At 46.9% G+C, this 27,422-nt stretch overlaps 2 protein-coding genes across 3 annotated transcripts; one reads left to right on the plus strand and one right to left on the minus strand.

Moving 5' to 3' along the window:
• Window positions 1-902: 902 nt before the first annotated feature.
• On the minus strand, window positions 903-5,276 carry G6PC3 (glucose-6-phosphatase catalytic subunit 3). Of its 2 annotated transcripts, XM_024760505.1 has the most exons (6): window positions 4,850-5,274; window positions 2,852-2,958; window positions 2,445-2,535; window positions 2,134-2,252; window positions 1,809-1,950; window positions 903-1,574 (listed from the first exon to the last, which is right to left on the minus strand). In XM_024760505.1, the coding sequence occupies exons 1-6, from the start codon at window positions 5,065-5,067 to the stop codon at window positions 1,211-1,213; spliced, it is 1,041 nt and encodes a 346-aa protein (XP_024616273.1). In that variant the 5' UTR covers window positions 5,068-5,274; the 3' UTR covers window positions 903-1,210. The 2 variants fall into 2 exon arrangements, with proteins under 2 accessions (XP_024616273.1, XP_024616274.1); XM_024760506.1 differs by lacking the exon at window positions 2,134-2,252 and having other exon boundaries at window positions 1,407-1,574; window positions 4,850-5,276.
• Window positions 5,277-7,777: 2,501 nt separating this feature from the next.
• LSM12 (LSM12 homolog) lies at window positions 7,778-25,923 on the plus strand. Its single transcript, XM_024760961.1, has 5 exons — window positions 7,778-7,985; window positions 9,750-9,883; window positions 23,186-23,295; window positions 24,714-24,840; window positions 25,620-25,923. Exons 1-5 carry the CDS (start codon window positions 7,862-7,864, stop codon window positions 25,710-25,712), a joined length of 588 nt encoding a protein of 195 aa, XP_024616729.1. The 5' UTR covers window positions 7,778-7,861; the 3' UTR covers window positions 25,713-25,923.
• The last annotated feature ends 1,499 nt before the right edge of the window (window positions 25,924-27,422 follow it).

Below are 27,422 nucleotides of genomic sequence, written 5' to 3' on the forward strand. Positions count from 1 at the left end.
TTCTTGTTTCCAGGGCTAGGAGCCCACAAGGCTTCTAGCGAATGCTCTCCAGCCTGTGGGAAACCAAAGATGGGAAGCAGCTCCTAGGGGGCTGAGTCTTACTCCCTCCTTCTCCCCAACACCGCATATACTTTCTTTCCTCCCGTCCCCAGGGCTCCACCAATCTGTTTACATATTTATTATCCTAATAGGGGCCTGAGCAGGGTTGAGGGAGCCAGGGGAGGGGCAGGAGTCCCACCACCATTGGTTCATTGTGCGCTTGTGTCTTGTGTGTTGTTAGTGTGTTCCAGATCCTCCTGGGGGATGGGGATGGGGCTGGGCCCAGGGTACCAGGCCTCCCCATGCTGAGCCCCAGCTCCGGGCCGCTTACCCTCCCTCTCCCCACGGCCGGTCTGGTTCTCATGTAAACCCACTCCTTGCTTTGTCTCCTTGGACATGGATTTCAGTTAAGTATTGTGTAACCTGTTACACTGTGTGTCCTTGTGTAAATAAACTTGTTTCTGGCAGTGCCTTCTGGGGCCAATGTCTCTGTTCTCTGGGCTCTCAAATGGAGTTGAGGGTCTCATTCCCCCTCCTGGCCAAAAAAAAACTACCTTTCTCCAGCCCCTGGACTAGCCAATTTAGGAAACAAGAGGCTGGGGTGGGAGGGAGTGGGATCTCTGTCCTGTGGGTTAAGAACAAGGTTTCACTGAACGTAGCCACAGCATCTCCTGGAACCTCTGTGTGGCCTACGTGGTGATGGTGGGGAGAGGGCCCGGGCTGAAGGTCTCCCTGTTCCTTTTGACTCTCAGTCTCTGGGGGCACAGGGTTGAAGCGGGTGCAGAACAGGTGGCCTGGCAAGGGTTCCACCTGCAGCCACACGGGCAAGTCCAGTGGAGATGTGCACAGAGTCAAGAGAGGAGTCCAGAGGTGTGGAAGGGCTTTATTGGGGCTGCTCTGAGCCCCTCACAGTGTTACAGGAACCCACTGGTCTCACTGTTGCCTTTGCCCTTTGGGGACATGGGAGGGAAGGCAGGAGGAGGACCAGCCTTCCTGGGAGAGAGAAGGCCCTTCTTTGGGGCTGAGACCAGGTGGTGGGAGAAGTAGAAAATTCACCATGAGCAGGGCCTGTTGGGGGCTGGAAGGGGACGGGGCTGCCTCCCCGGAGTGTGGAGGTCACGGAGTGTGTGGGCTTTGTGAGAGGGAAAGTGGCAGTAGGAGGCACCTGGGGTCAGGAAGAGCGGATGGGTGGTGCTTCCTGGGCACTGAATGTGTGCACCAGCCAGGGCACGAGGGCCAGGACCAGGCATGGCCAGAGGGTGTGCTTGAGGAAATTGAAGATGTAGAAAAGGCTGATCTGAGGGGGGTAGCCCAGCCAGTCCAGGGGGCCCAGCAGCCCCATGGCCAACACAAGGCAGGCTAGCTTCTGGCCATGTCCCAGGTATGCCCGCCGCACCTGGGCATAGCAGGGGGAGTGAAGGGCGATGCCCAGACCCAGGGCGGCCCCCGAGTCGCGGCTCAGAGAGGCAAAGGGCCGGCTGTCCAAGTGTACCCACTCAGGCCGTTCACACCACTTAGAGGCTAGGTTGATGGACCTGTGGGGAGCGAGAGTCTTTGCCAGGAGAGAGATTCCCCTGGGTCCTAGAGGGCTGATGGCTCTCCACCCCTTTGGGGCCTACCGCCATGTTCTGCCGTGACCCCAGGAGACTCAATGTTTGTGAACAGCTAATGTGTCCCGTTTTAGCTACAACCAACCAGAGACCCACCAGGCCAGGTATAGGTGAGGCAGGACAGACCCCAACTTGCCCAAGCTTCAAAGCAGGACTTACCAAGAAAGATCCAGGCCCAGTGTAAAGAGGGTCCAATAGATGAGGCTGGCACCCAGCAAGAGGGCCAGTGAGGTCAACCCGTAGAAGCTTAGCTCCCGCTCCGTGGGCACCCGGGGGGTCATCAGCCAGCCCAGGACAGCACCTAGGGAAGTGGGGTGACAGCAGCTTCAAGGAGTTTGGGGATATGACCCCCACCCCGAGCCGCAGGGTAGTTTGGCAGGAGAAGGGGGCCCTTGGGGTTGGCTGAACAATGGGAAGATCATACACTGGTCCTCCCACTGCCAACGGCACCCTCTGGGTCCACCCTGTTGCCCCAGTTGCTCACCAGTTATTAGGCCAACCAACACCTGGTGAGGGAAATGTGCTAAGAGGAAGACCCGGGACAAGCCGACCGCCAGCAGGAAGGTGCAATAAGCCAAGCTAGGTATCACCCTCACCCAGCGGCTAAAAAGAAGAGAGGCAAATGGTTCAGGAGGTGTCCACGCACAGCTTCCCTCAGCACCCAGGCACCTCACAGTTTGACCAGATGCCCCGGCGTCTGCAGAACTCCAGCTCCCAGGCTGCCCTGCTGCTGGGTCTTTTGGGTCCAGGGTACCATAACCTCTGCCCCCGTTGGTGGGCAATGCCAAGGTGTACCTGTGGGTCCGAGTGGCCACTTGGGAAGAGATGGCCGTCATTATGGGCCAAAGGGCTGCTCCTGTGATCATACAGTGTCCGGAAGGGCTGCCTGCCAGGGGATTCAGAAGCTTGTGGTGAGAGGATGCTGGTGGAACCCAGGTGCCCCTGGTGATTGCTCAACCCAGCCGCCTCCCCGTGGCCGAGGGGAGAGCCTTCCTCCAGCACTGACCCTTAGCTCCCTCTGCCCTGAAGCGGCACGGGTGCTCTTCTCCTATAATTCAACATGGTCTTCCCTGGGTTTCTTTGTTCTCTGGCCCAGTAACTGAGAGGCTGGGCCTCTGATTAGGTTGCCCCAGCTGAAAAGTACGACCAAACACTCACTGAACCCTAACCACATTGGGAGAGGGAAGTTTGAGGCTTCTCACCTGCACCAGTTTCACAAGAAGAGGGGAACTGGTGAACCTGGGCTGGAGCCTGGCTGTAGTACCCAGACTCATGGACCCACCAAAAGGGCCTATCTCCAAACAGAAACCTAGAAGAGAACAGATGCAAGATGCCATTACACGCACACACAGCGAGGGGAACGGGGGCTGAGGCAGAAGGACACCTGGAGCACTCTGGAGGGCTTACAGGCTGGAGTCAGAAAGGGTGTCCAATTCTGTGCCATTGCCTTGCCAGGGTTTTTTACCTTGGAACAGGAGAAAGCATGCTATTTTTTTTAAAGTGATAAGGAGGCAAGAGATTGTGGTGTGTGCGTGTGTGTGCTCTGAGATGCTCAGAAGTCCCATCCTTAGCCCTCCCGCTACAGGGCCAGCTCTGCTCTTGCCATCTATAGAGAGCCCAGGACCTGCCCCTCGCCCTCCCTCCCCAGACCCTCACTGACCCTCCTGCTTCTCCTCTCTCCATTTCCCAAATTCCAGCCTGAGTTACTTAGGTAAGCCTCTGGTCTTTGAAAATGGGAGTGGGGAATGGACAAGGAGGCTGAGAGAGAATGAGGAAGACAAAAAATTTCAAAATCCACTGGCTTAGCCAGGTGCTTCGCTGGACCCTGGGAAACACACTGCAGAGGCTGCTGTGGCCAGAAAGAGAAAAGGTGGGAGAGCAGAAGAGATGCTGGCAGGAAGCCAAGTGCTGGGGAGGGAGGTGCGGAAGGGACTTGCCTCTCCCTGCCAAAGAGTGAGCCTGGATCATGCACCAGATGCTCAACACATACTTAGGAAATGAATAGGGGCTCTGCCATGTGGGGGGCATTAAGAGTGTCTACCCAAGGGGGTGGTCTTAGGGGAACAGGACTAGAGAGGAAGGCTTATACAGACTCTGAGGAAGGAGAGCACAAAGCAAAGAGCAATTCAGTAGGAAGGAAAAGATCAGACAATTGCTTTCCGTTTACAGCAGGGATGAAGCCCTGGCTGAGAAGAGTGGAAGGGAAGGTATTTTGTTTTTCAGCAAGTCATTCCAGCCCATCCATTCAAGTGTCTCCTATGAACCTCCCTTCCCTCCCCCAGGCTGGCAATCTGGCAACAGAGACAGTGGTGAGGGGTGAGGGGAGGTGCAGCTGCATGCCCAGCGGGAAGTATAGCTCCCTTCTGCACCCAAGAGAGAACAGGTGGCACAAAGAGATACACCCCAAGGGCCCCACCCACTTGCCTGGGGTTCCTGGCTTCTAAGTCTGTGTGCAGAGCCTACTAGTGAATGAAGGGGAAAAGGGAGAAGAGAAAGTGTTCCCTGGAAGGCAATGCTTTAGCCCAGTGCTTTTTGAAATTTCCTGTGCACACAAATCGCCTGGGGTCCTTGCTAAATGCAGATTCTGATTCAGTGGCTCTGGCGTGGGGCCTGAGATTCTGCATTTCTAGCAAGTTTTCAAACGCTCCTTATGCTGCTGGCCATGGTCTGGGGGACCACACCTTAATCCGCAAGCCTTTTCTGTCCTTAGCCACTAGTGTGAAGCCTGGCACAAAGCATGCTTCTTAAAAACTATGTCAAATAAACGAATGAATAAATGAATCAAAGAGGGAGTTGAGAAGCAGGACTTTCTGCTACTTAAGTCACCACAGATGCCTGTTAAAATACAGATTCCCAGCCCCTCCCCTGGAGTTTCAAAATCTGTCTGTCTGAGGTGGAATGGGGTATTTGCATTTTAAATACGCCCCCTTAGGTGATTTCTCTGATCAGGCCCGTTAAACACCAGTTTAATGATTAGGATGGGGACTCTGAGGTCCAAGATGCACAAAGATGCTCATAGGGGAAAAGTCAGTGGCCACGGGGTAGGGGTGGGAGGTCTTAAGGCCATGGGTTCACTGTCGGGGGGGGGGGGGGGGGAAGCCAGGCCTTTGAGGCAGCTGACGAGAGAGATCAAGGACTGCACAGGGCTCAGGGCCTTTGGGGGTGGGGGACCAGGACGCGGGAGGGCTTCGCTGTCTCACCACTTGAAGACGAGGTTGAGCCACTCGGTGATGAGGCTGATCCAGAGCACTGCGATGCCCACCCGGCGAGAGGCGTAGTAGGCCACGGGAAAGTAGAACAGAAAGAGGCTCTTGGGGTCGCCCAGAAAGGTGACCCAGAGCCACACGTTCTCCAACCAGGGCAGCTGGTTCTGCAGCGCCTCGGCCATCGCGATGCCCGCGCCCAGCGTGGACTCCATGGCGACCCCGGGGTCGGCCCGGCCACGGTTTGAGCTAAGGCGGAAGCCGAGGAGTCCTGGCGACCGGGAAGCAGCTCCTCACGGCCCTCCAAAGCCCACCCTTCGGATCCGAGGCCCCGCCCCCTGTTGGTGGCCGGGGAAAGCCCCGCCCCCTGCCGCCTCAGGCTTGCGCGAGCCAGGCCTCCTGCCGGTACCGTTTCCTCCTCCTGCGCTCTTCCCGGGCCTCCCTCTCTACTGGGCAGCGCAGGGGACAAATCTTTTCGAAGGCGTTTCCGCAGAGCCCCACGTGGCTGCTATTGCCGGCACGTGGGCAGAGGGCGTAGAGGCGGCTCCAGCTGCTGTTCCGGGTCATCGGACAGACTAACCTGAGGGTCGGCGGTGCGTCCAGGGTCCCTCCTTTACTTCTGTGAAGATGGATATGTAATATCCCGGGCCAGGATTCCTTCCAGACCAGACCTTTCTCCTCCAGTACAGCTACCCTCCAAAAATATTTCGAGATCTCTTGGAGAGAAGGCTAGGGACAACCCCTGCTCCGGGGAGCCAGGCATCCCTGGTTGGTGCTGAAGCGGGCCCCTATGTTTGCACACACAGCTGGCTAATCGGTACACGCCTTCCCCCCCCAGCCCAAGACTCTCCTGCTTGAATTCCTCTGCTGTTGATTTGGAGGCTGACAGATCAGCCTCTTGATTTTGAGGGGTCATCCCTAACGGCTTGAGAGTTGTTACGCATGGCACAGTCTAAATCACCCTTCCTCCCAGTTCTGTGCTTGCCTTGCCCCTCTCCTTTCGTCGTCTTGTCATCTTGCCTTCCAGAACCCCGCTGGGCAGATAAACCACGAGATAGTAGCTGGGTTGGTAAAGGAAGAGGAGAGGCACACACCCACGACAAAAATTGGAATAATCCCTTGGAGGAACACACAGAAAATAGAAATCTCAGCAATTCTAGGTGAGGTTTTGCCTAGAGGCAGAGGTGAGGTGGGAGGAGACCGGTGAAGTGGTTCCTTCCTACCTCAAGCAACTTTGTTCTTGGAGAGTTTTTGAGGGGTAAAAATGAGAATGTTAATTTGGGTTCTTCTTGGAAAGAGAGTAATTTCACTAATTAAAAGGGTGTGGGGAAAGGAAGCTGGATACAAATCTCATTTTGCTCCCTTGCTAAATGTTTTTCAATTGCCCCAAGGAAAAAGCCTAAATTTTCTTAGTCTTTGAAAGTTTGTTTGGCTTCTAGCCAAGACAACCTTTACCAGCCCAGTCCCACATTCTGTTTCATGATATTTCTGAGCTACTTTATGCTCCCTGAAATCACCAAGCTCTCTCCTTTTAGGGGTCCTGACGTCTGCAGTTACCTCTGCTTAGAACGTGGCCACTCTTTCCCTGCTTGTCTTTCAGGTCTCAGATTTTTCCACTTCTTCCAGGAAGCTTTTCCTTACAGTGCCTGGCAGTCATTCATGAGAACCTATAATCACAATGTTATATAAAAGGTGGAGTGGCAGTTATGTATGACTTGTTATGGGGTAGATGTGAAAGTTCTCTGGAAAAACCCAAGTATGAGGGAGCAGTATGTTTATTTCTATTACAATGATTGTACTAATATGGGCCCAACTTTAGGAAATTGATGTCTCTTGCAAGGCAAGGAAACACTTTTGAAACTTGTTCAGGTTAAGTAGTGCCAGGACTGGCCCTTCGCCTCCCTCTCTTTGCCTGTTGCTACTCATACATGAGGCTCTAGAATTTCTTTAGTGGAAGGGTAGGTGGGTTAGGGATGGCAACTGGTGATGGTAGGGCTTGAAAATGCATCTGTATCCTACTTACATGTTAAGAAAACTGTTTCGTATATTACACAGTCATTAATGGGGGGCCCAAAACTCCTGCCCCAAGGCTCCCTTTGTCAATACCATTGCTCCTCATTCTGGCTCTTTGCCAGGTTTTCTAGAGGAGAGGGCAAGATGGGAGATGGGGAAGCATCTTGAGTTCCAACAGTGATGGGTGATCACGGAGGAACTACCATTTATTGAGGATCTACTACGTGCCATGCATTTGTACACATTATCTCATTATCTCCCGCTCCTCCTAACTACTCTGTGAGGTATTATCTAATATAGCATAGCAGTAAATAGCACCGTCTTTGGAAACAGGTAGACCGGATCCTTGCTAGTTGTGCGATCCTGGACAAAGTTTAGTCTAAGACTTAGTTACTTCCTCTGTAAAATGAGGATATTGATTCCTACATCGAAGGGTTGCTGGATGCTCAACAGTGGTAATACAGAAGGAATAAAGAAAAGAATCAGGCTTAGTAATTTGCTCAAGGTCACATAACTCAGTGGAATTCCGGTTCCGTTTTAGCTAACTCTACAGCCAATGTTCTTTCCACTACCACTTTGTAGTTAGGTGTAACCGTTTTGAGCAAGTTTGGTTAAGTCTTCTGGGCCTCGGATTCCTCATTTGTAAAATATAGAGTTCATTCATCAGACTCTTGTGTCAAGGTGTGCACATAAGGGAGACTGCAGTTCCCTCCTCCCTCCCGTTTTCATTCCACGTAGGTCATTTATCTTTAACTTCTAAAATGGACCTTGCAAGCCTGTTACAAACCGGGCGCAGACGCACAAACGTAATTATTCACATTCCTCTTTATTTCCTCTTTTCTCCTCATCCACCTAGGCTCCCGCCCCACCCAGTCCAGGCCACGCCCTAGCGTGTGACGTCAGCACGCCCCGTGCGTCGCGGCGCGGCGCTCACTGGGGGCCCGGCTTTCGCCCGCTGCTGCCGCCGCCGCCGCCGGCCGCGGCTGCTCTCCCAAGATGGCGGCTCCTCCGGGCGAGTACTTCAGCGTTGGGAGCCAGGTGTCGTGCCGGACGTGCCAGGAGCAGCGGCTGCAGGGCGAGGTGGTAGCCTTCGACTACCAGTCCAAGATGCTGGCTTTAAGTATCCTTCCCTGCGCGGAGCCCGAGGCCGGGCCGGCGTGTATGTGCGGCCGTGGGGGGGCGGGGGACGACGGCGGTGGCTGGGGCCCTCTCCGGGCCTAGGGGCGACCGGCTACCGCGGCGCCCGGAGCGCATGCGCACGGCCCTGAGCTCCCCTCCCCCTCTCGTGGGTCCCTCGGTCCGCCTTGGGGACCCTTGTCTCCCACCCCTTGTGGGAGCTGGGCCCCGATCGAGAGGGAGGGGGCTGGTGATTGGAGCCCGGATGGGAGGGGGACGGGTAAAATCATGTGGGGAAGGGGTGTGTAGAGTAAGGAACTGCTAGTGAGTGGTACAAGGGTATGGAGTTCAGGAGGGGTTGTCCACTGATGGGATTTGGTCCAAGAAAGGGCGGTGGGGTGGTGACCAAATGGGCCTCGCCTGTTTGGGGGGAGAGTAACTGCAGGACAGAGTTTGTAGCAGAACTGGGGATAGGGGCTTGTTTTGCTGGTGCTTGTGTATGCGTGGTGCCGCTGGGGGCAGGGAGTGCTGAATTTTCGGCTTCTCCGTGATTTGGAAGTTGCTGTTTTGGGGATGTTTGTATTGGAAACCTGGTCTAGAGAGAGGACCACGTTTTTCAGGGGCTTATGTATGGACGTGTGGGTTACAGGTGAAAGAGTAAACTGTTTTCTCTTGTCAGCTCAGCACATGGAGTCCTGACTTCTCCATAGCAGTAGCCTTCCCTTTTGAATGTGTCAGTGTTTAACAGAATGGAAAAGGTGGTCTCTTTCTTTGGGGTGGAAGTGATTTCTGAATTACTCCAGGAAACTCAGTCGTGGAAATGGAATACTACCTGGTTGTAATAAATGTGCCACCCCTTCCCCTTTTATTTGAGCCACAGGTGGGTTTATTTGGATTTTTTTTTTTTTTAAGTAATCTCTTATGGCACCTTTCAAAAGGAAGTTTCTTACTGAGTCTGCCGCTGCCTTTGACTGGCAAGTATTTTAATTCATTTAGCTACTGGTTGTGGATTTGTAGTTTAGGAAGATGTCCTTTGAAACTAATTACAGCAAGAAGAGTTGCAGGTTTTTTTAAATTTTTGTTTTTGTTTTTTGAACACAAGACTTCATACCTGGACCAAGTAAGACCTTTTACATTAGTGGTTTAGTTGGAAGGGTTTCGGAATGAAGAATTACTCTACCTTTATTTGACATACAGTATGCTTTTGAGAAATGGTTGGAGAATGAGTGAATGAGTGAGTGAGTGAGTGAATGAATGAATGAATGAATGGGTTAGCTAGCTGGGTCACCTTGAGTGAGCTTCCTTTCCAGTGTTGTAGTTTTCCTGTGCAAAATGGGAAATCTCAAATCTGAAAAAGAGAAAAGAGCACTGTTTGGATATAGGGAGTATTATACCAAGAACAGAAAGTACTTGCTCTTCAGTGTGGTTCATTAGGTTCAAGACAAACAGTATACATAACGGCATTAAAACTGTATTAAGCCTCTTCATAAAACCGGTAAAGAGAAGGTGACAGAAACACTGTCGAGGCTTCCAGTTTTGGATTGTGTCTGGCTTTGAAAAGCTTGAGATCTTTTGGTTATGGGGTTGTGCGGCAGGAAAGTGACAGGCAGAGACTTCCTGAGGAGAGGTGTGATTCTTGTGAGGCTCCCTCTCTTGCTTGTGGCACACCTTTTACACAAGCCTTGGGTGAATTGTGTTTTCCATGCCCCTTTGGGATGTGTCAGTTCTCTGCTTGCCCCTATTTTCCTTAACTTTATTTTTTCACCAGAATGTCCCTCTTCCAGTGGAAAGCCCAACCACGCAGACATCTTGCTCATAAACTTACAGTATGTTTCAGAAGTGGAAATAATTAATGACCGAACAGAAACCCCTCCTCCCCTAGCTTCACTCAATGTTAGTAAGGTAAGGACTTGAGGGCAGTTCTGGTTCTCCAAAATGATGGGAAATTTGAGTCTCATTGACTCTTGGTGGTACATACATTATCCATTGTTTGTTTTTCATTTTTTTCAGTGATTTACAATTGCTTGTTTTGATATATTTTTAAAAAAAATATATCAGTTTAACTTTTCTCTTTATTCCTGGGTATCTTCAGAAGATTTTAAGAAATGTCTTAATGCCCAAATAGAGAAATAGAGTTGAGAGCTGGCTTTTGTCCTTTGTGAAAGAGGGCTTCCCCGCCCCCCGCCCCTCCCCACAACCTGCAGTCCATGTGTGAACTTCCAGTGTTGGGAGGGTTGGGTAGGGACGTTGCTTCTGAACCTCCTGAAATTGTGTATGTGTGCACATGAGAATATATGTTTCCTGGGTAAAGATTTGGAATATGTTTTTAGATTCTCAGAGGGATTAATGACCTACAAAAATTTGAAAACCACTGCCTTAGAGCTTTGTTTTTGTCTTTATGTTTGAATTTCGAGGTCTAACAAAATTAGAGTTTTAGGATATTTTAATCTTGGATGTACAAATTGGTCTCTGGGAACCCTCAAATAACTTTCCTGATTCTTTAGTTCTGTTAGCCAAAGTTCATGTTGATCAATAATAGTAATACCCCAAACCCTGTTGTAGCCTTTGCTGTCCCCTGTACTTGGAACACCCTTTCAGAATGACTGGAGTCGTATCCATCAGGACTCAGTTTAATGGCACCTCTTTCAAGAAGTCTTCTCTGATCATTCAGGCTAAAGTGATTTGCCCCCATTCTCTCTTACAGTACCTTAGCCTTCAGAGATAAGGTGACATATCATTTACAGTCCAACCTGGGACATTTTCGAGAGTAAAGGGGTGGGTGGTGCTTTTGTTTTACACCAAGTATAGATTGGTGTGTCCTGGGCAAATTGCGACTTAAGGTTACCCTCTTCATAGCTTTTTTGTAGTTATAATTGTATATCATCTGTTTACTTTTCTATCTAACCAAAATTTGTTTTGTGGGGATCGGAGCTATACCTGTTTTGTTCATCACTAAATATACAGAGCCTTGCACAGGGTAGGTGCTTCGTAAGTACTTGTTGAGTGAGTAAGTTAGGCCCTCAATTTTCATAACTGTTGCCTTAAGTCTCTTGAGTTAGTGTGGTGGAAGTTTTTTTCCCTGTATATGAGTATTGTAATAATGTATATTCTCTTGCCTCTCTTGGGAATGTAGTGTGTTTGCTACAATTCAGCAAAGCAGGGAGACACTCAGGCAGCTGAAACAAAGGAGAGTGACTGAGGCTGGCAGAATGTAGTTACCTCAGATCTGGAGCTCCCTTCTTACTAGATTCCAGGGAAGGGCCACACTTTTTTGTTTTACTGTTGTCTGAGGACAGATTCAGAAGGGTCTTGGGTTTCATATTAAAGGCTGTTGCGTACAGAATGTCCCATTCTTAGACTTATAGATTTTTGGAACACTGGCTCAGTCCTCCTATTAAAGTATAGGTCGTCTTTGGATGATCTTCTGTTAGCAGAAGAGATTATTTATTTTATTTTTGGCTGCGTCGGGTCTTTGTTGCTGCGTGCGGGCTTTCTCTCGTTGTGGTGAACCGGGGGCTACTCTTCATTGCGGTGCGCAGGCTTCTTGTTGCGGTGCCTTCTCTTGTTGCGGAGCACGGGCTCTAGGCGCACGGCTTCAGTAGTTGTGGCTCGCGGGCTCTAGAGCGCAGGCTCAGTAGTGGCGCGCGGGCTCTAGAGTGCAGGCTCAGTAGTTATGGTGCTAGGGCTTAGTGGCTCCGTGGCATGTGGGATCTTCCCGGACCAGGGCTCGAACCCGTGTCCCCTGCATTGGCAGGTGGATTCTTAACCACTGTGCCATCAGGGAAGTCCCCAGAAGAGATTTTAAAAGTTTCAAATAAAATAGTTTATGCCTGGTATGTTGAGGGTGAAAAGGGCTCTAAGTTATCCTTTAGTGTTTGTAGGGTATGAGAAGTTTGTCAACAACCTTTAGTGAGTAGTCGAGGAAAGGTTATCTGAAAGAGGGATGATTTTCTCAAATTTAAAAGATACAGGATTCCGCTCTTATGACCACCAAGTGCCACCATTTATCTGAGAGGGGCTGGAGTGGTGTGGGTGGGACTGTTAAGTGGGAGCTGTTGAGAAGCAATTCTTTTCTTACATTTGACTTCAAGTATAAATGGTTCTTGGTTATTAGTTTGCGGATTATCTTTGCCTTTAGGGTTTTGCTTTCTGCTGGTCAGTTGTCTACTAGCATTATTGTAAACTAGTTATTTACCCACTCTTTCAAGAAAGCAGCCAGAAGTAATAGGTTGTGGAATACCAGAAATCTTTACTTTTCTTGCTTTGTGGCCTGCTAGCCAAGTCTTGAAAAAGGAGTCAGAAACTGAAGACTAAAATTAGGTTGGAGGGCTATCTTTGGGTTTCATTTATTCATTCTTCATTCGTAGAGTTGTTTATGAATAAGCTATATTGGTTTTCCCTTGAAACCAACCTTTGAGGATGCTTTGTGATTCTTCCTGAGGGCTCTTACTGTTACTGAAAACAGCTAATCTGGGCAACTACATGTTGCTTGAATGACATGAAAAGCTCATCTCATTTAAGAGCATGAGCTTGAGTTTTTTTTTTTTAGGATGGAGGATTGTTTAAGCATTTTAGAAGGGAACTAAAGTGCCTTGAAATCCCTGGAAGAAAACTGTTGATACTTGCAGTCTAGGGAGCACTACCTGTGTACTCCACTTGCAGTGGAAGATAACATCACATGATGGCTCATCTTGCTGACATAGTAAGTGCTCTGTTTAATTAAACCTGTTGATATAAACCGGGTATTTACTCCGACCCAGCAGGAAATGGAATAGAGGCCTTTTAAAGGAAATATTTAATTCCAGCCCAACTAGAGATGGTATGAACTAGCAATTCTTGGAGATGAGCTTGTTCAGTTTTTGGTTGGCACTTTTACTGCAGGCTAAGATGTCCTATGTCTGTCCACAGCAGTGAGACGTAAGAGGAAGCTTGGAAGACGACAGTGGGGTCGCAGAAGGTGGAAGTTTTGAATATCATTTTATCTTCTCCACAGTAACATGGTACCCTGTAAAATTGTTTCGAATTTCCTGACTGTGAAAGTACAAAAGCACACCAAAGCCAATCATAAGTGAGGTTCAGGTTATTCACCATGTGGCTTATTAGTTTTCTGTCACGAGGAAGGTTTAAATCTTGCATGAGGATGAGAGCCCAGGGTCTGCATGGTAGGGTGAAGTAAAGTGTTTCTTAACAAGTTCCTTTGAGTTGACTCCACATTTTGTTCTCTGGGGATAGAGATTGCCCATGAGTTAGCAGTGCTCTCAGATGATTTGGGACATGTCAGTATTAACAGAGTTCTCTTTTATGTAGTGTTTATCAAACATTTACTGAAAATTATTTTGTGCAAGGCATTGTGGTAAGCTCTGTTGGGGACCACACCTTACATTTTTCTAGGGCTTTACAGTTTACAAAGAGCTTTGACACATCTTGGTTCATTCTCAAAACCGTGCTTTGTGATCTTTAGAGTGTATTCTTTTCCTTTTAGTTTAGGAGATGGGAAGATAGGCTTATCAGTTTAAGTGACTCGTTCTAGGTTATATGGCAAGTAGTGTGGGAACTATTATTTTTACGTGCCACCCTCTGAACTAGTAATCGGTAGACATCTCGTTTAATCCTAACAATAGTTCTTATGGTGTGCGTACCATCACTATCTTACAGAAGAGTAAACTGAGTCTCAGAGAGGATGAGTCACTAGCTTAAGGTTGTTCAACTAGTAAGTGATCGAGCTGGGATTTGAACTCAGGTCTGATGTTTTGATGGCAAAGTCCCATGTTTTTTCTGCTTCTGTGTGCTTACCCAAGGAACTTATAGAGTAGGTTGGTGACATGAAATGAGTATGCAGATATCTATAATCCTAAGTAATATTTCTGAGTAAAGAGAAACATCTGTGTTATGTGGTCAGCAGCAGAATGGTCTAGTAGAAAGAACATTGGAACCAAGTGGATAAGTCGTTAAAGTCACTCCCCTGCCTCTTAACCTTGCTGGGCATCAGCTTTCTCACTGTGGAGATGGGATCATGTTAGTGCCTATCTCATAGAGTTGTTTGGAGGATTTGGTCAGGTTGACCAGAGCTGGCAGATGTTAGTCCTATTCTCCCACATTAGCTGTGTGCAGCCAGTTGATGTTCCTTGAATTATGGTGTAGGAGCAGGATGGGGGAAGAGGGACAGTATGACAAAGGGAAGCAGCCAAGAACATTGGCACTGTTCCTATGTCAGTCTTTCCTGATACTGGATCTGACATTCACTCAGATATCAGAACTTGCCAACCCAAGACTGGGGAAAATCAAAATTATATTGGATACCTCTTGTTGTGACCAGAATTAACATGAGTTTCCAGGGCAGTGTTATCAAGGGGCACAATTAAGTGAACACTTGCCTGAGTACTGGAGCTTAGTGTGAGCAGTCAAAGAACCTAAGAGGTTGTGCTTTCAACTCCTGAGACTCTTAGGAAGAAACTCACTGAGACAGCCAAGGCAAGTGTTAGGTATTCATTTGTTTGGATAAATGCCTCCAGTGCATCGAATGATATGTAAGTCTTCTTTTCACTTTGCTGATTTGGAGAAGACTTTCTGGAGGAGATGCTTGTATGTTGTGCAGGAGGCAGGAAAAGGGACAAAGCATGGAAAAGAGAACTCCACAGATAAGGCATCTACCTCCCTTACCACTGACTGATTGATCAGCCTGTTTTGAGTATTTATTACCCATTTGTACCTTACTAACCAGCACTGAGTGATTAAATGGAAGAAGAACCAGGAAGAAGAGATTCAAAGAGCATTTCATCAGCACCTGGTAGTGAAGAATGAGTTTGCTGCCTTTGGATAAAAATGATACTTGGGAGATTGGTCTGGGAGTGGAAGGGCCTGGGAAGGCTGAGAAAATGGAAGAGTCACAAAGTTCACTTTTGAAAGGAACTGATGTCATTGCTTACCTTTAGGTATGATGTCACACAGGGAAGAACTGACTTGGTTTTTGTTTTGATTTCTAACCAGCTTGAAAGCTAAGATTTAGCATAACCTTATGGCTTTTTGTTGATGTGAGGGATAATCCTCAAGTGTGAGAAAATTCCTGGGGTCGTTGGTAGCTACTGCATTGTGGCCTGTGTTCATGGACGTATCCTGTTAGCTGAGACCTTGACCATATCTTGACCCTAATGTGTTGAGGTATGGAGTTATCACCAAGTAGAATCAGGCGACTTGGCCACCCTATGTTTAGGTATGTATATATTAGTAAAAGGTAGAATGTGTTCATATTGTGAAAGTGGAAGGAAAATAACCTGTCTAGGGAAGGCAAGACTTTTTTGTCAGATAAAATTTTTCTGGCTCCTTGAAGCTACGTGTAACCTACTGGCTCACTTGATTAAAATATGTTGTCAAGGCCACAGTCCCAGGTTAGAGTCCACCAGTAAGTTTTGCACCTGACTCTGAGCAGACAGCTGCTTCCTCACAGAAGTGTCATGAAGATGCAAGTGTGGGGTGAAGAGGAAGAACCCATCGTTGCTGAGTAACAGGGACACAGCAAGTAGTGAGTGGTGTGAGCTGAAGTCAGAGAGGTAGGTGATTGACTGCCATTTTAAAAATCACTAACCTTTGAAAGAGGTCACATTTGGTGGCATTAAAACATTGGGGTCAACCTGATAACCATAATAGGGGGTGCGGCGTTCCAGGCTAGAGCTCATGACTCACTTCAGGCTATAGTGCATGGCAGCCAGCTGACTTGGTGGAGCCCTCCTCAGGTCAAGAGTTTGGTTCTGAAGGGGGCTTTCCTGACATCACAGGGGTGTGGGGAGAATCGTCTACATGAAAAGACAGATTGCTCGGCCCAAGTGACTGGCAGAGATGTGCCATAGGTGTGTTGTTGCAGCCACCTCTGCATTCTATCTCTTTGACACAGAGACGATTCAAAATAAGCACTTTACTGATAGCTCAGTGGTAGTATCTCTTACAGTGTTAAGAAAGGGGTATTCTAACTGGTTTAATTTTCCTGGCAGAGATCAGGCTTGGGGGGAAGAAAAAAACAAGTGGTGCAGTCAAGTTCTAGCATTGGAATTTAAGGCTAGCTTAGATAAATACCAGAAACTACCCTGGAGAGAGAAGCAAATTGTACATGAACTAGAAAGTTAAAGGATCTATATACCATGCCAAAAGTTAACAGTATAGTGTGGTAGAATGTGGGGAGTTTGAAGAACTGGGTTCTTTTCACAGCTGGGCTGCTAATGAATTGTTGTATGACTGTGTGTTAGCCACTTAACCATTGGGAACTGTTCTGTGAATCTCTAATAGTCAAGGTTTCTTTTCCTTTGATCTGACTTCCCTCTCTCTCCCCCTCCCTTCCTGGTGCTGGGAATGTCAGGATGATTAAGGTATTGCTTTTGCCCTCAAAATCTCATGTTTGGGAGTGGTGAGAGACAGCAGCATTTAACTTTTTGCAGGGGGGGCAGCAAACCTTTTCAATGAAGGGCCCAATAGTAAATATTTTAGGCTTTGTGGGCTATACATTCTCTGTCACAACTATCAACTTTGCCTTTGCCGCAAAAGCAGCCGTGGGTGATATGTAAACAAATGGTCGTGGTCGTTCCAGTAAAACTTAACTAAAACAGGTGGTTGTCTGAATTTGGCCCACAGGCTGTAGTTTGCCAATCCTTGGCTTAGAGTAGTGAACATTTTAGGAAAGCCTTCTCAGATGTAACAGTGGAGTAGGGTCTTGAAGAATAAATCACAATTCATTAGGTAAAGGGAGGGAAGTTAAATGGAATCAAGCTGATTTGGATTGACTTCAGTTTGTCCATCTTTGCAATTTTAGAAACTTTTGCTGTTCTGTCAGTGAGCTAAACTGGTGGCAGTTCTTAGAAATGAAGGAAGGGACTAGTTAAGTGCCAGTATTGGTGTTAGATGTGTATCTTACTGAACCCCAATAACAACCCTTTAGGACGGGCCCCCATGAATGGACATGGCTCAAGAGAGGCTATGCATCTTGCTCAGATTCATGTAGCTAGTGAGTGGTAGGTAGGGGTTTGATCTGGAATCTCTTTTGTTTGGGGTGGGGTGGCAAGGGGGTGGCTTTTCATTTTTACTTTTCTTTTTCTGCCCTCTTCAGAGCCCAGGAAACGACAGCACATGGTTCTTTCACTATCTCTGAATAAAATCAACTCTTTATTCTAAAACTCTTTATTGCCAAAAGCCCCCATTTTGGCACATAAAGTGCATTTTCCAACTTACTATTCCAGTTATATTTTGGAAGTTATTCTGTTAAGGATTTATAGCCTCTCTAGCAGCTCTTACAGAAAGCAGAAGAGAGAGAGCCCTGAGCTCATTGGCTAAAGGAAGGTTGGATTATATGAATTTTTTTGAAATAACCCACAGCCACCTTCTCTGTGCTAATAATAATGATGTTACAATAATAACAATGTTAACAGCTGATATTTGTACAGTGCTTTACAACGCACCTAGTGCTTTCACCCACGCTATCTCCCTTACTCCTCACGGCCACGTGTGAGATGGCTAATTTGAGCGTGTACTCTCACAGATAGGTTGCTGAGGTCAAATTTCAGTTTATATCTGCGCCAGTTTTTTTTCCTGGCAGAGTCCTGTGGAGGTTCCACAGCAGTGCTGGTGTCAGGGTCTTGGGACTAGGAAGTTACTCTGTTGGTGTCCAGGAGGTTTAGCTGTCTTTTGTAGCTATGAATAGTGTTTGTTGACATAATTACAAATAACTAAGAAAAACTATTGACTTTGCTGGCAACTAGTTTTTATTCTAAGCCAGGTAAAGTATAAAACTTTGCTTATAGCGTGTACTGACTGACTTGAGGCTGGCCTGTATTGTACGACAGCAATATGGTGGTCAGAGCCTGGAGACTGAGGTGGCACTGTGGCCCCTGGATTTGCAAGGGTGTTTTTCCTTTTTTTTAAACATCTTTATTGGAGTTTTAATTGCTGCACGGTGTTTTTCATCAGAGCTCAGCACTCTCAATGTACCTTAACTTTCTAGTGCAGAAGACTTGCTTGACTTACCTTCTCTAGTCTTGGCACATCAGAAAATGATGGGTTCAGGGAATACCCATTATTATCGGCCTGAAATGCTTTCTCACATAGGATCTGTTTTCTTAAATGCATTCCTATGAATTACCTTCAACCAAAGAAATAAAGGATGTCCTTGAGGTTTAGGGTGAGACTGGGACCCTTTTCAGAAAACAGAGGCCCTTCATTAAAAGGCAGACAATTGTGTTCTGTACAGAGGACATTGATGGAAATGTCAGAATTCACTGATAAAAAGAAGATGGCAGCTGAGGCTTAAAACATTTTATCTTTTATAAAACATTTTCTTTTACATTCAAATTTATAAGTGTATTTTCAACATTTCTCTTAGGTGGAACTATTTGAGTATAGTGCAGAGTTCAGAATGCAAGCTCTGGAGTCAGACTGTCTGGGTTCAAATCCAGACTCTCCCACTTGTGACTTGGTAAACTTGGGCAAGTCCATCTGTTAAGTTGGAGTGATTTTAGTCCCTATTTCACAGAATTGTTGGGAAGATTAAACATTTAATACATGTAAAGTGTGTTGTTCCGTGCATTGCGTGGAGTAATTTCTCACTCAACAAATTAGCTCTTAGGATTTTAGTGTTCACTGCCAGGCCTCTTGGACTCTACTGTTCCCCTGTTTGACTCAGTGTTTTGGTTCATTGTTATGTATTCTGGGACATGACTTCAAGCAGGGTTCTCTATTTGAGTTCCCAGCTATCTGAGGTTGTAAAGAACAGTATTTTATTAGAAACTTTCAGACAGGAGCTTTCAGCCAGGGAGCAGGAAGACTTGGGGATATTGATAGTTGGAAGAAATATATATATATTTTAAAATAACTTTATTTAATGAATCTCATATTGATGAATATTTGGGTTATTTTGGGGTTTTCATATTATTCATCTATCTCAGGTTACTTTTTAAAAAATTTATTTATATTATGTATTTATTTTTGGTTGCGTTGGGTGTTCGCTGCTGTGCGCGGGCTTTCTCTAGTTGCAGCGAGCGGGGGCAGCTCCTCGTTGCTGTGCCTGGGCTTCTCAGTGCAGTGGCTTCTCTTGCTGCGGAGCATGGGCTCTAGGCATGCGGGTTCAGTACTTGTGGCTCACGGGCTGTAGAGCACAGGCTCAGTAGTTGTGACGCACGGGCTTAGTGGCTCCGCGGCATGTGGGATCTTCCCGGACCAGGGCTTGAACCCGTGTCCCCTGCATTGGCAGGTGAATTCTTAACCACTGCGCCACCAGGGAAGCCCCAGAAGAAATATTTTTGAGCCTTCTTGTTGCTAGCCAAGAATGAGGGCTTTCCAGGAGTGCACCCCAGAATTGAAACAGCAGGAGCAAGCGTGGGCCCTTAAGATGACAGTGGTTCTTGGCTGCTTTGGTCTGCCGTCCCTCAGCCTCCATCAGGCCTTGCAGGCAGCACTGCCAGTTCTGAGCAGCAGCTGCAGTGCCGCCTAACCCCTCAGTGAGGGCAGCTGGTTGGAAGGCCCGAATACAGAGGGAAGACAAACCAAGAGTGGCTCAGTGGAGTCAGTAGGTCACATCCAGCAGGTTCCTCTCTGGACTTTGCTTCCCTTGTTGGATCAGCTGTCACAGCCTGTTAAATACTTGCAGTAGGAATCCCTCTGGATTCCTCACAGCACCTGTGCTTTCCTGGTCTGGGTATGTGGATATAAGATGGCCCAGCTGGTTACCAAGTAACAAGATGAGGTTATAACAAGATGCTTGGATTATGTTGTTGTGGCTGCTTCCTCTTCTCCATGTCACTGAGTGCAGGAGGAGAGATGTGTTGCCGCTGTTCACTGATTCACTCACTCGAGGGTTACCCAGCAGCGGGCATGACTAGAAGCCTTTTAATATTGATGTGCTTTGGAGTCACGTTCATGCACTTTTCTTTGTTTTGCCCACATCAAGATGCTATATATAAAATGGCCAAGAGAGGAAGAACTGGTTAGTAGACAAGGAATGAATGTTTTCACAGGGAATTGTGCAAAATAAAAGGAGGGGTAGATAAATGCAGGTTGTCTTGTGCAGTTATTTCAATTAGGTCACATGTAATTAGTAACATGTATTTGTAGGCTTGTGCTTCTCAGTTTGCCTGAACCCAGTGTATTCTTAAAGTTGGTGCCTTTAACGTTCTTTATGATTCTAACCAGTTAGTGCTTCAGTTTTGATTGGAAGAGAGGCCAGCAGTTAGCATGCTTGCATTGAAAATGAATGTAGTATGGTGATAGTTACTGAATTTAAAAACTGCAGTCCTGATGACCCTCCGAAGCCTAAAAGGCACACCCTACACCTTCTCTATTGGGGACAGCTTTTATTGGTTCTGTCTGGCGATTTGACAGTAACCATAAACTTATGAACTTGGAGTAACTGGACCATTTATAGATATGCATTAGTTTACAAAAATACGATGTGGGGAAATGTAGAGCTACAGCTAACTTGAGGGTAGAGTGATAGTCACTTGCTTTACAAAAGGAGGCTTATCCACATTTGTTAGATTCTTTTTGTGAAGGTAATCTTCCTCCTGCCTAATTGATGCAGTTCTCTGTGGCAGAAATCTACCCCATTTATACAGCTTCTTAGTGAAAGCAGATCTGTGTAGCTGAATATCAGGTTTAAGCATTTTCAGATAGCCATGAAAATACAGTTCATAAACTGGCAGCTGGAGGCTTCAGGGTTTGCTGTGAATCCAAATCCCCAAAGCACAATTGCAGGTACAGGTAGAGTAGTTGAGGCTATTGGGGCAAATTGAAATAGTCAGTTTACACTGACTTCTGCTGACTTTTCCAAGGCTCTCCCTTGTATCATTTAGCATTTGGGATCAGTCTGCACTATGGGTTGAGATGGAGAGTCATCTAGTCCATTCTCCTTTGCTTTCAGACCCTTTAGAAGAGATTGTACAACAGGTATTTGGCGGAGGTCGGGGGTGGGAGTGGCTAGGGCGTATTTTGAAATCATTGTTCTATAACCATTGTGTTGATTTGACTCAGGCTGTCTAAACAAATCACTTGTGGCTGAGATTTATATCCATTTTACTCTGCCTCTGGCAGAAATTCAAAAGTGGTTCTTCTTCCAGCCTTCCTGCCCCTCCCCAACCCCAGCTTAATTTGTCAGTTCCATTCTTAAATATTCTGCATGGATGCCTGCTTTTTCTGAGCCAACTCTTGTCTTCCTGAATGGGTGCTGTTACTATCTAGGCAACATAAGCTTTATAGAAGCAGCTTTGTCTGACCCAACATTAGGAGATGTTTTTGGTCTTCAGGGATAAATATTTTTAAAAAGACCTCAAAGTGAGACCCTTCTGCCTGCTCATGGGGTAGACATCTGCCTGACCACTAGCCACTTCTCAGGAGCTCTGCAGGAGCTTGGTTAATCCAAGGGAGCTCTGCTTCCCTCCAGTTTTCCCTTCTTTCCTTGGAGACTTCAGATTTTCTTCAGGATTGTTTGGAAAGTGAGACTCAAGGAAACTCCTTGTTACTAGGGTTTTCTTGGTGACCAAGTAAGCTTTGCTTGTTACTGCTTAAAACACACCCTTAGCAGTTCTCGTTCCATAGAAACTGAGTGCTTTCAAGCCACGAGGCTTCCTTGCTGCAGTTGGGATTGCCAGTGCTCGGGGGAGTCAGCCCTGTGCATTTCCTTCTCTGTAAAGTTGGAGCCTGGTGGGGCCACAATGGCAGAACCTGGCTTGAAAGATCATTTATATACTGCTGCTGTATTTGTCTCTTTCCATGTCCTGGGGACCAAGTGAAAAGGGAGCTCTGGCTTTAAATCACTGCAGAGTTTTGGCCTTTCTTCCCCCTTTTACCTAGGGAGTCCGAAGTGACAGCATATATGAGCTGTGCTCATACCCCCTCCTCCCTCAGACAGTCTTTGAAACTCAGAGACAGTTGAGACTCCTCAGTTACCCTAACCTGATTGAAGGCCTCCTTTTCTCTTCTTCATAGTCAAACCCACACTTAAGAAAGTGCTTCATTTTCCAACAGTTAGACACTTTGCTTATTTTTCCCGCTGTAGAACTATGTTTGGCTTATGGTTTGAAAGGTCACTGTTAAAGCAGAATATGAATGTTTAAGTATTCCAAGCATCTAGGTACTTTGGGAATGTGCTGGAGGTATGATCTCTCTTTGCATCTAAGGAGCTGGTATTTGGGGACAGGTTGGGTGTTCTCATGTGTGTGTTTGTGCGTATGTCTTTAGCATGCTGCAGCGTCACTATACTAAGTACATGTTCTTGTTCGTGGATCTGAAAATCTCCGAGTCGTTTGTTTGACTTTCAGATGCATTATCTGCCTCTCGTGTAAACCATCAGCGTACTTGTCTTGTCTTCCACTTGAATTTGTACTTCTGTAGTCTAGCAACCAGAAATGTATTAGAGGGGCAGTAGGGATAGACAGGATACCCACCCCTGCTGGGAGCGATTTACTAGATTTGAGTAGACCTACTAGATTTTACTACAATTCTTGATCAGTTTATGGTTGTTCCACTAGAGGGCAGTTAAGGAACAGACACGCGGTAGAATGCAGAGCATTCCTTTTTTTTAAAGAGCATGGTATCTACAGCCCAAGTTGAAGGTGGACGGTATCCACGGTTAGGTTTCCTGGAGTCCTGGCTCCCCATGTGAGTACAGATAATGGTACTAGAATGCTTGAGTCTTTAGAACTTCAAATCCTGGTCTTTGAAGGTGTGGTAGGCATTTATTTCTAAACCTGAGGCTCTAGCACAGTAGCTGATAAAAATTCTTAATTCTTTCCTTTCGTAGAAATGTATGCATTACCTTTTATGTCTGACCATCACTTTCCATCAGGTAGGGCCCCCCCCGCCCCCCAGTCATACTCTATAACCTTGTCCTGCTCTATTTTCTTCCTAGCACTTAGCCCTGTCTGAAGTTGTCTTGTTTGTTTTGTTTATAGTCGGTCTCCCCTGCCCCCTTCTGTGCTGTATCTCTGGCTCAGTACAGTGAATGTCTGGCACACGGTAGGCATTCAGTAAGTACTGGAAGGAACGCATGTTTGCCAGGAATAGCAGAAACTGTTGAGGTATATTGTGTGTGTTTTTGTTTGTTTCACTTTTGATCTCTGAGAAAACTGAATCTACCCAAATCAGTCTTTTCCAGCACCTTTTCCTCAACTTAGGTCCTGAAGGAAGGATGAAGGTGAACGCTTTTCTGAGTCTCTTTCCTTTCCCCCACCCTAGCTTGCCAGCAAAGCACGGACAGAGAAGGAGGAGAAGCTGAGCCAGGCCTATGCAATCAGCGCTGGTGTCTCCCTAGAGGGCCAGCAGCTCTTCCAGACCATACACAAGACGTGAGTTGGGGGGAGCATAGGGGTCCCTTGCCCCGGGGGTGATGCTGCTTGGCTGTGCTGTCTGGTGGATGATTTTGGGGTAGTTGTGTTTATGAATGTCACAAGGGAAGCTGGGTAGTGTGTTAGCAGTACTTCGGCTTCCAGGGGTGCGGTGCTTGTTGCCTTTCTATATGGTAGAATGGTGTAATCTCTAACAAGTTGTCTGCTCTGGGCTTCAGTTTCTTCATCTGTAGAACTTAGTTTTGGATTAGAGTATCCCTAAGGGTCCCTTCCGGACCTAGTATTCCATAATTTAGAATTAGTGATTTCTTTCTCTTTTATTATTTTGATCTTGTACCTTTCTCTAAAAGCTGACGCAGTTTTATTAAAGGAAAGTTATATCTGTCTCCCTCTTCCCAATTATATATTGGGGTGAACATAGGGAGTTAGGGAGAGCAGAAGGCCACCTTATTACCACCTCATAAAAGACATTTTGTCACAGCAGAAGTCATTTGACTCTCCACTAGCTTCCCTAGCTGCTGAAAAACGGAAACATTTGACACTCCCCCTTCCTCCTGCTGCCTTCTGTTACCCTATTTAACCACCTGAGTCTGGTGCACAGATGGTAGCTGGCATCAGAGCTGTTTGAGGCCATGGTGTGAGTATCTAAGCGTTTACAGGTATGTGAAGGAACTCTCTTAGCAGTGGCAGCTGCCCTAGGTTCCTCCAAGTGTGAACTGGGATGGATTTTCCCAGTCTGGCAAGTTACCCAGCTGTCTTATAATTGAGAAGGGCCAGTTTGAGGAGCAGCTACCATTTCGGGTGGTGGGGAGCAGAGTACAGATTGCAATAAGATGGGGAGTTTTTTCTGTCTTTTTAAAGGTACCATTTTCCCCTAGGCCAAAGGTTGGCAAACTGCAGCCAGTGGGCCAGATCTACTCATTTGTTTATGTATCATCTGTGACTGCTTTTGAGGTACAGCAGCAGAGTAGTTGTGACAGAGATTGTATGGCCTGCAAAGCCAGAAATACTTGCTGTCCGACCCTTTACAGAAAAAATTTGCCAACCCCTGCCCTAGGCTGCTATTTAAATTGAATCTAGTGGCCTGAGCCTAGCTATTTATTTGTAAGTCAAATTAGTTTGGACTTCTGAGGCTGCCACCAAGTTTTCTGTGGTTTTTCAGGTCCCTAATGCTTCAGAGTAACTCTTCTGGACCATCCTTGGAATAAGTGTGCATTTGGTTTCATTGCTTTTCCTAGCCAGTGGTGCCCAGGAAATGTTTCTTGGCTACTTCTCCCTGTGGGCTGATGGCAACCAGTTATTGGCTGAGTGGTGAGCTAGGAACTTGGGGTTAGCTTTCTGGAGTTATTTATTCATCAGGCAGGAGGTGTGGGATGCCCCGCAAAAGGTAACTTTCACCTGCTCTCTTCTCCTTCCAGCATTAAAGACTGTAAATGGCAAGAAAAAAACATCGTAGTCATGGAAGAAGTTGTTATTACACCCCCATATCAAGTGGAAAACTGTAAAGGCAAAGAGGGGAGTGCACTGAGCCATGTACGCAAAATAGTAAGTAAGGGAGCCGTGAAACCTTAGGGAGAGGATGATTCCTCAGCCTTCTCCCCCCAGCCTCAGGGCAAGACATTACGCCACAGTCCCTGCCCCTTTTGACACAGCCTGCGAGCAGCCCTGCCTGCTCACCCTGCCTCCCTGCACCATGGTGCTCTGCAGCCATGGCTTGGACACTTGGGGGGTGTGGAACCACTGGGCGGTGCAGAATAAAGCGAGTGGTCAACCCCGTGTCCTCTGCAGTGTGGCTTTTTGGAATTATCCAGACCATCCCATGATATTGCGTCTGAACCCAGGCAGGGTTCTTCTCGAGAAGGGCTGGTTGGTGTACATCAGTGGCCGTTGGAGTCTGTGACCCTTCATGTGTCATCTGACTTTCTAGATTGAGTTGCAGCATTTGTAAAAACAAACTGAGCATTGAGAGACCAACATTGTGGATGTAAAAAGTTTTAAGACTGTAATTCCCCACCAGCTTTTCATTCTGCACTTGTGTAAGGAGGGGAGAGGGAGTTTGGGTCATAATAATCTCCCTTCATACTCTACTTTATAGATTCCCCTTCTTTTAGACAGTCTTAGCTGAAGCTGCAAAAAAATGTGGCTGAAACAAGAGGACCGCCCCAGCTATCTTGTTGGGAAGGCCAACAGACAGCAAGGGCAAAGGTGCTGAATAATCCACGAGCTAGACAGCCAGGACGGGCTGTTGACGTCTAGAGTGAACTGTTTGGGAGGCCTTGTGTGCCCATCTCTTTTTCTGATCTAGGCTGACTGGTCTCTTTCAGGTTGAAAAACATTTTAGAGACGTGGAAAGCCAAAAGATACTGCAGCGTTCACAAGCCCAGCAACCACAGAAGGAGGCTGCCCTGTCATCCTGAGTCCACACATACAGAGGACTCTTCCAGCATCCAGCCAAGGAGGCGATGGTGGTGGCTTCAGCGGAGGCAGGCCGGGGGAGGGAAGGGATTCTATATTTCCTGTTGGCTCTTGTCAACAAAGGGTCAGCATTTCCAAATCTTAGACTTGAACAAACAAAACACCCAACAGAAAAGAACAAGAGAATAATTTAAAAGTTGAATCATTACTTGACTAACAGACTTTGGTCCACCATGTCCTTTTCACAGCCCCCTTCTGGAACAGTCACCTTGTTAATTTTATTTTTGAAAATTCCTTTCCTGCTCTGCCCTTTCACCTCTGACTTTCCTTTCCCAGTCTGTCTCTGCCATTCTGTTTTTATAAGTGGCTACACTTGCCTTCTGAGTGATTGAAAGAAACTTTTACATCTTCTCTTCCAAAATAAAAGTAACAAGCTGACTGTGATACTTAAGTTGAGACTAGAGCAGCAGACAGAGGTCTCACTTTAAATTTTTCTTTTTTTTTTTGTTTTTGTTTTGTTTTTCTTTTTTTGCACAGGGCATGGCTTGAATTAGTTTTATTTTTCTTAACTTTAAATATATATATGAAAATATATATTAAAATGTTCTCTAAATATTTTCTGCTTCTTGCAGGTCTCTTTTTACTAGATCATGGCCAGTCTTCCCACCTCATCCCTCTGAAAATAAAAGTGTATTGTCCTCCCTACCACCCATAGCCAGGCAACTAACTTGACTTAGTTCACAGCAAGAATCTCCTGCAGCACTTTGTAGAGCCAGTGTATGCAGACGGGATCTGGCTTTGAGGGTTCCTGGTAGCGTTTTAGTCTTTGACTGTATGTGCACCAGTCTCCCACTTGGCAAAAACCTCAGGATCCTCCCTCTGCCTTTGTCTTACTCCACGGTACTAGAAGAACTTCCTCACCACTCTCCTGTCTCCTAGATGGGAGCGTCCACTGCCCTTTCTCCGTGCCCTCTGCAGGAAGAACTATCTTGCACGGCACATCTCAGCTCCTTCTCGAAGGATGGTTTTCTTTCATGAGAAACCTGGAGTCTGCCTATTCCGACCTCTCTTTAACTCTGTATCCAGAGCCACTAGCCCAGGAGAAAGCTTGGGTGACCTATCATTTCTCTTCTGCCAACCTCCTGCTCTTATGCCCTTCCCTACCCCCCCTTAAGTTTTACAAGCTTATGACAGTTTGTATGTGCTCAGCCGATGGGCAGAAAACCTGGGAAGAATTTCTGGACTTTAGCCCACCGGTTTGTCTGGTTTGACTAACCTGCTGAGAGTTAAACTGGCACCCACTGCCTCTGTGCTTGCAAGGCGGTCCAGTGGGTAGAGTGTGCCACCATCTGAATATCAGGCACTGTGGCGTGGGAGGTGGGTGATGCTCATGTGACGGGCTAGAGCTTTGGGGGTCGGGTGGGGGTTAACTACTATTGCTTTGGCCATGATCTCTTTCTCCTTCCTTTTTTTTTTAATTAAATAAATGGATCAAAATTAAATAATTCAAGCCCTGCCTTCAAAATGAAATTTTTTTTTTTTAGTATTGTTTAGCAAAAACAATAAAACCCAAATTTTTTTAACCATCACTCATGTCTCGGGTTTGTGCGTGCTTTAGAGGCCCCAGAGGGAGGGGTCTGAGGATGTGTGTGTTTGGTTTAAGCTTTCCCTTTAAACTCTCTGGCTTTCTACTCTTTACCCTCTCTCCTTCT

This window comes from Neophocaena asiaeorientalis, unplaced genomic scaffold (assembly GCF_003031525.2).
Source record: "Neophocaena asiaeorientalis asiaeorientalis breed wild unplaced genomic scaffold, Neophocaena_asiaeorientalis_V1.1 scaffold30, whole genome shotgun sequence".
Taxonomy (NCBI): domain Eukaryota; kingdom Metazoa; phylum Chordata; class Mammalia; order Artiodactyla; family Phocoenidae; genus Neophocaena; species Neophocaena asiaeorientalis.

What these genes read in the sequence shown, in the direction of transcription:
- LSM12 (XM_024760961.1), top strand. Translation starts at nt 7,862, where the DNA reads ATGGCGGCTCCTCCGGGCGAGTACTTCAGCGTTGGGAGCCAGGTGTCG. An exon ending in GTCCAAGATGCTGGCTTTAA is followed by an intron (nt 7,986 to 9,749) that starts GTATCCTTCCCT and finishes TTTTTTCACCAG; the next exon opens with AATGTCCCTCTTCCAGTGGA. An exon ending in TTCCAGACCATACACAAGAC is followed by an intron (nt 23,296 to 24,713) that starts GTGAGTTGGGGG and finishes TTCTCCTTCCAG; the next exon opens with CATTAAAGACTGTAAATGGC.
- G6PC3 (XM_024760505.1), bottom strand. Translation starts at nt 5,067, where the DNA reads ATGGAGTCCACGCTGGGCGCGGGCATCGCGATGGCCGAGGCGCTGCAG. An exon ending in GTGGCCACTCGGACCCACAG is followed by an intron (nt 2,253 to 2,444) that starts GTACACCTTGGC and finishes TCTTCTTTTTAG; the next exon opens with CCGCTGGGTGAGGGTGATAC. An exon ending in CTGGGCCTGGATCTTTCTTG is followed by an intron (nt 1,575 to 1,808) that starts GTAAGTCCTGCT and finishes CGCTCCCCACAG; the next exon opens with GTCCATCAACCTAGCCTCTA.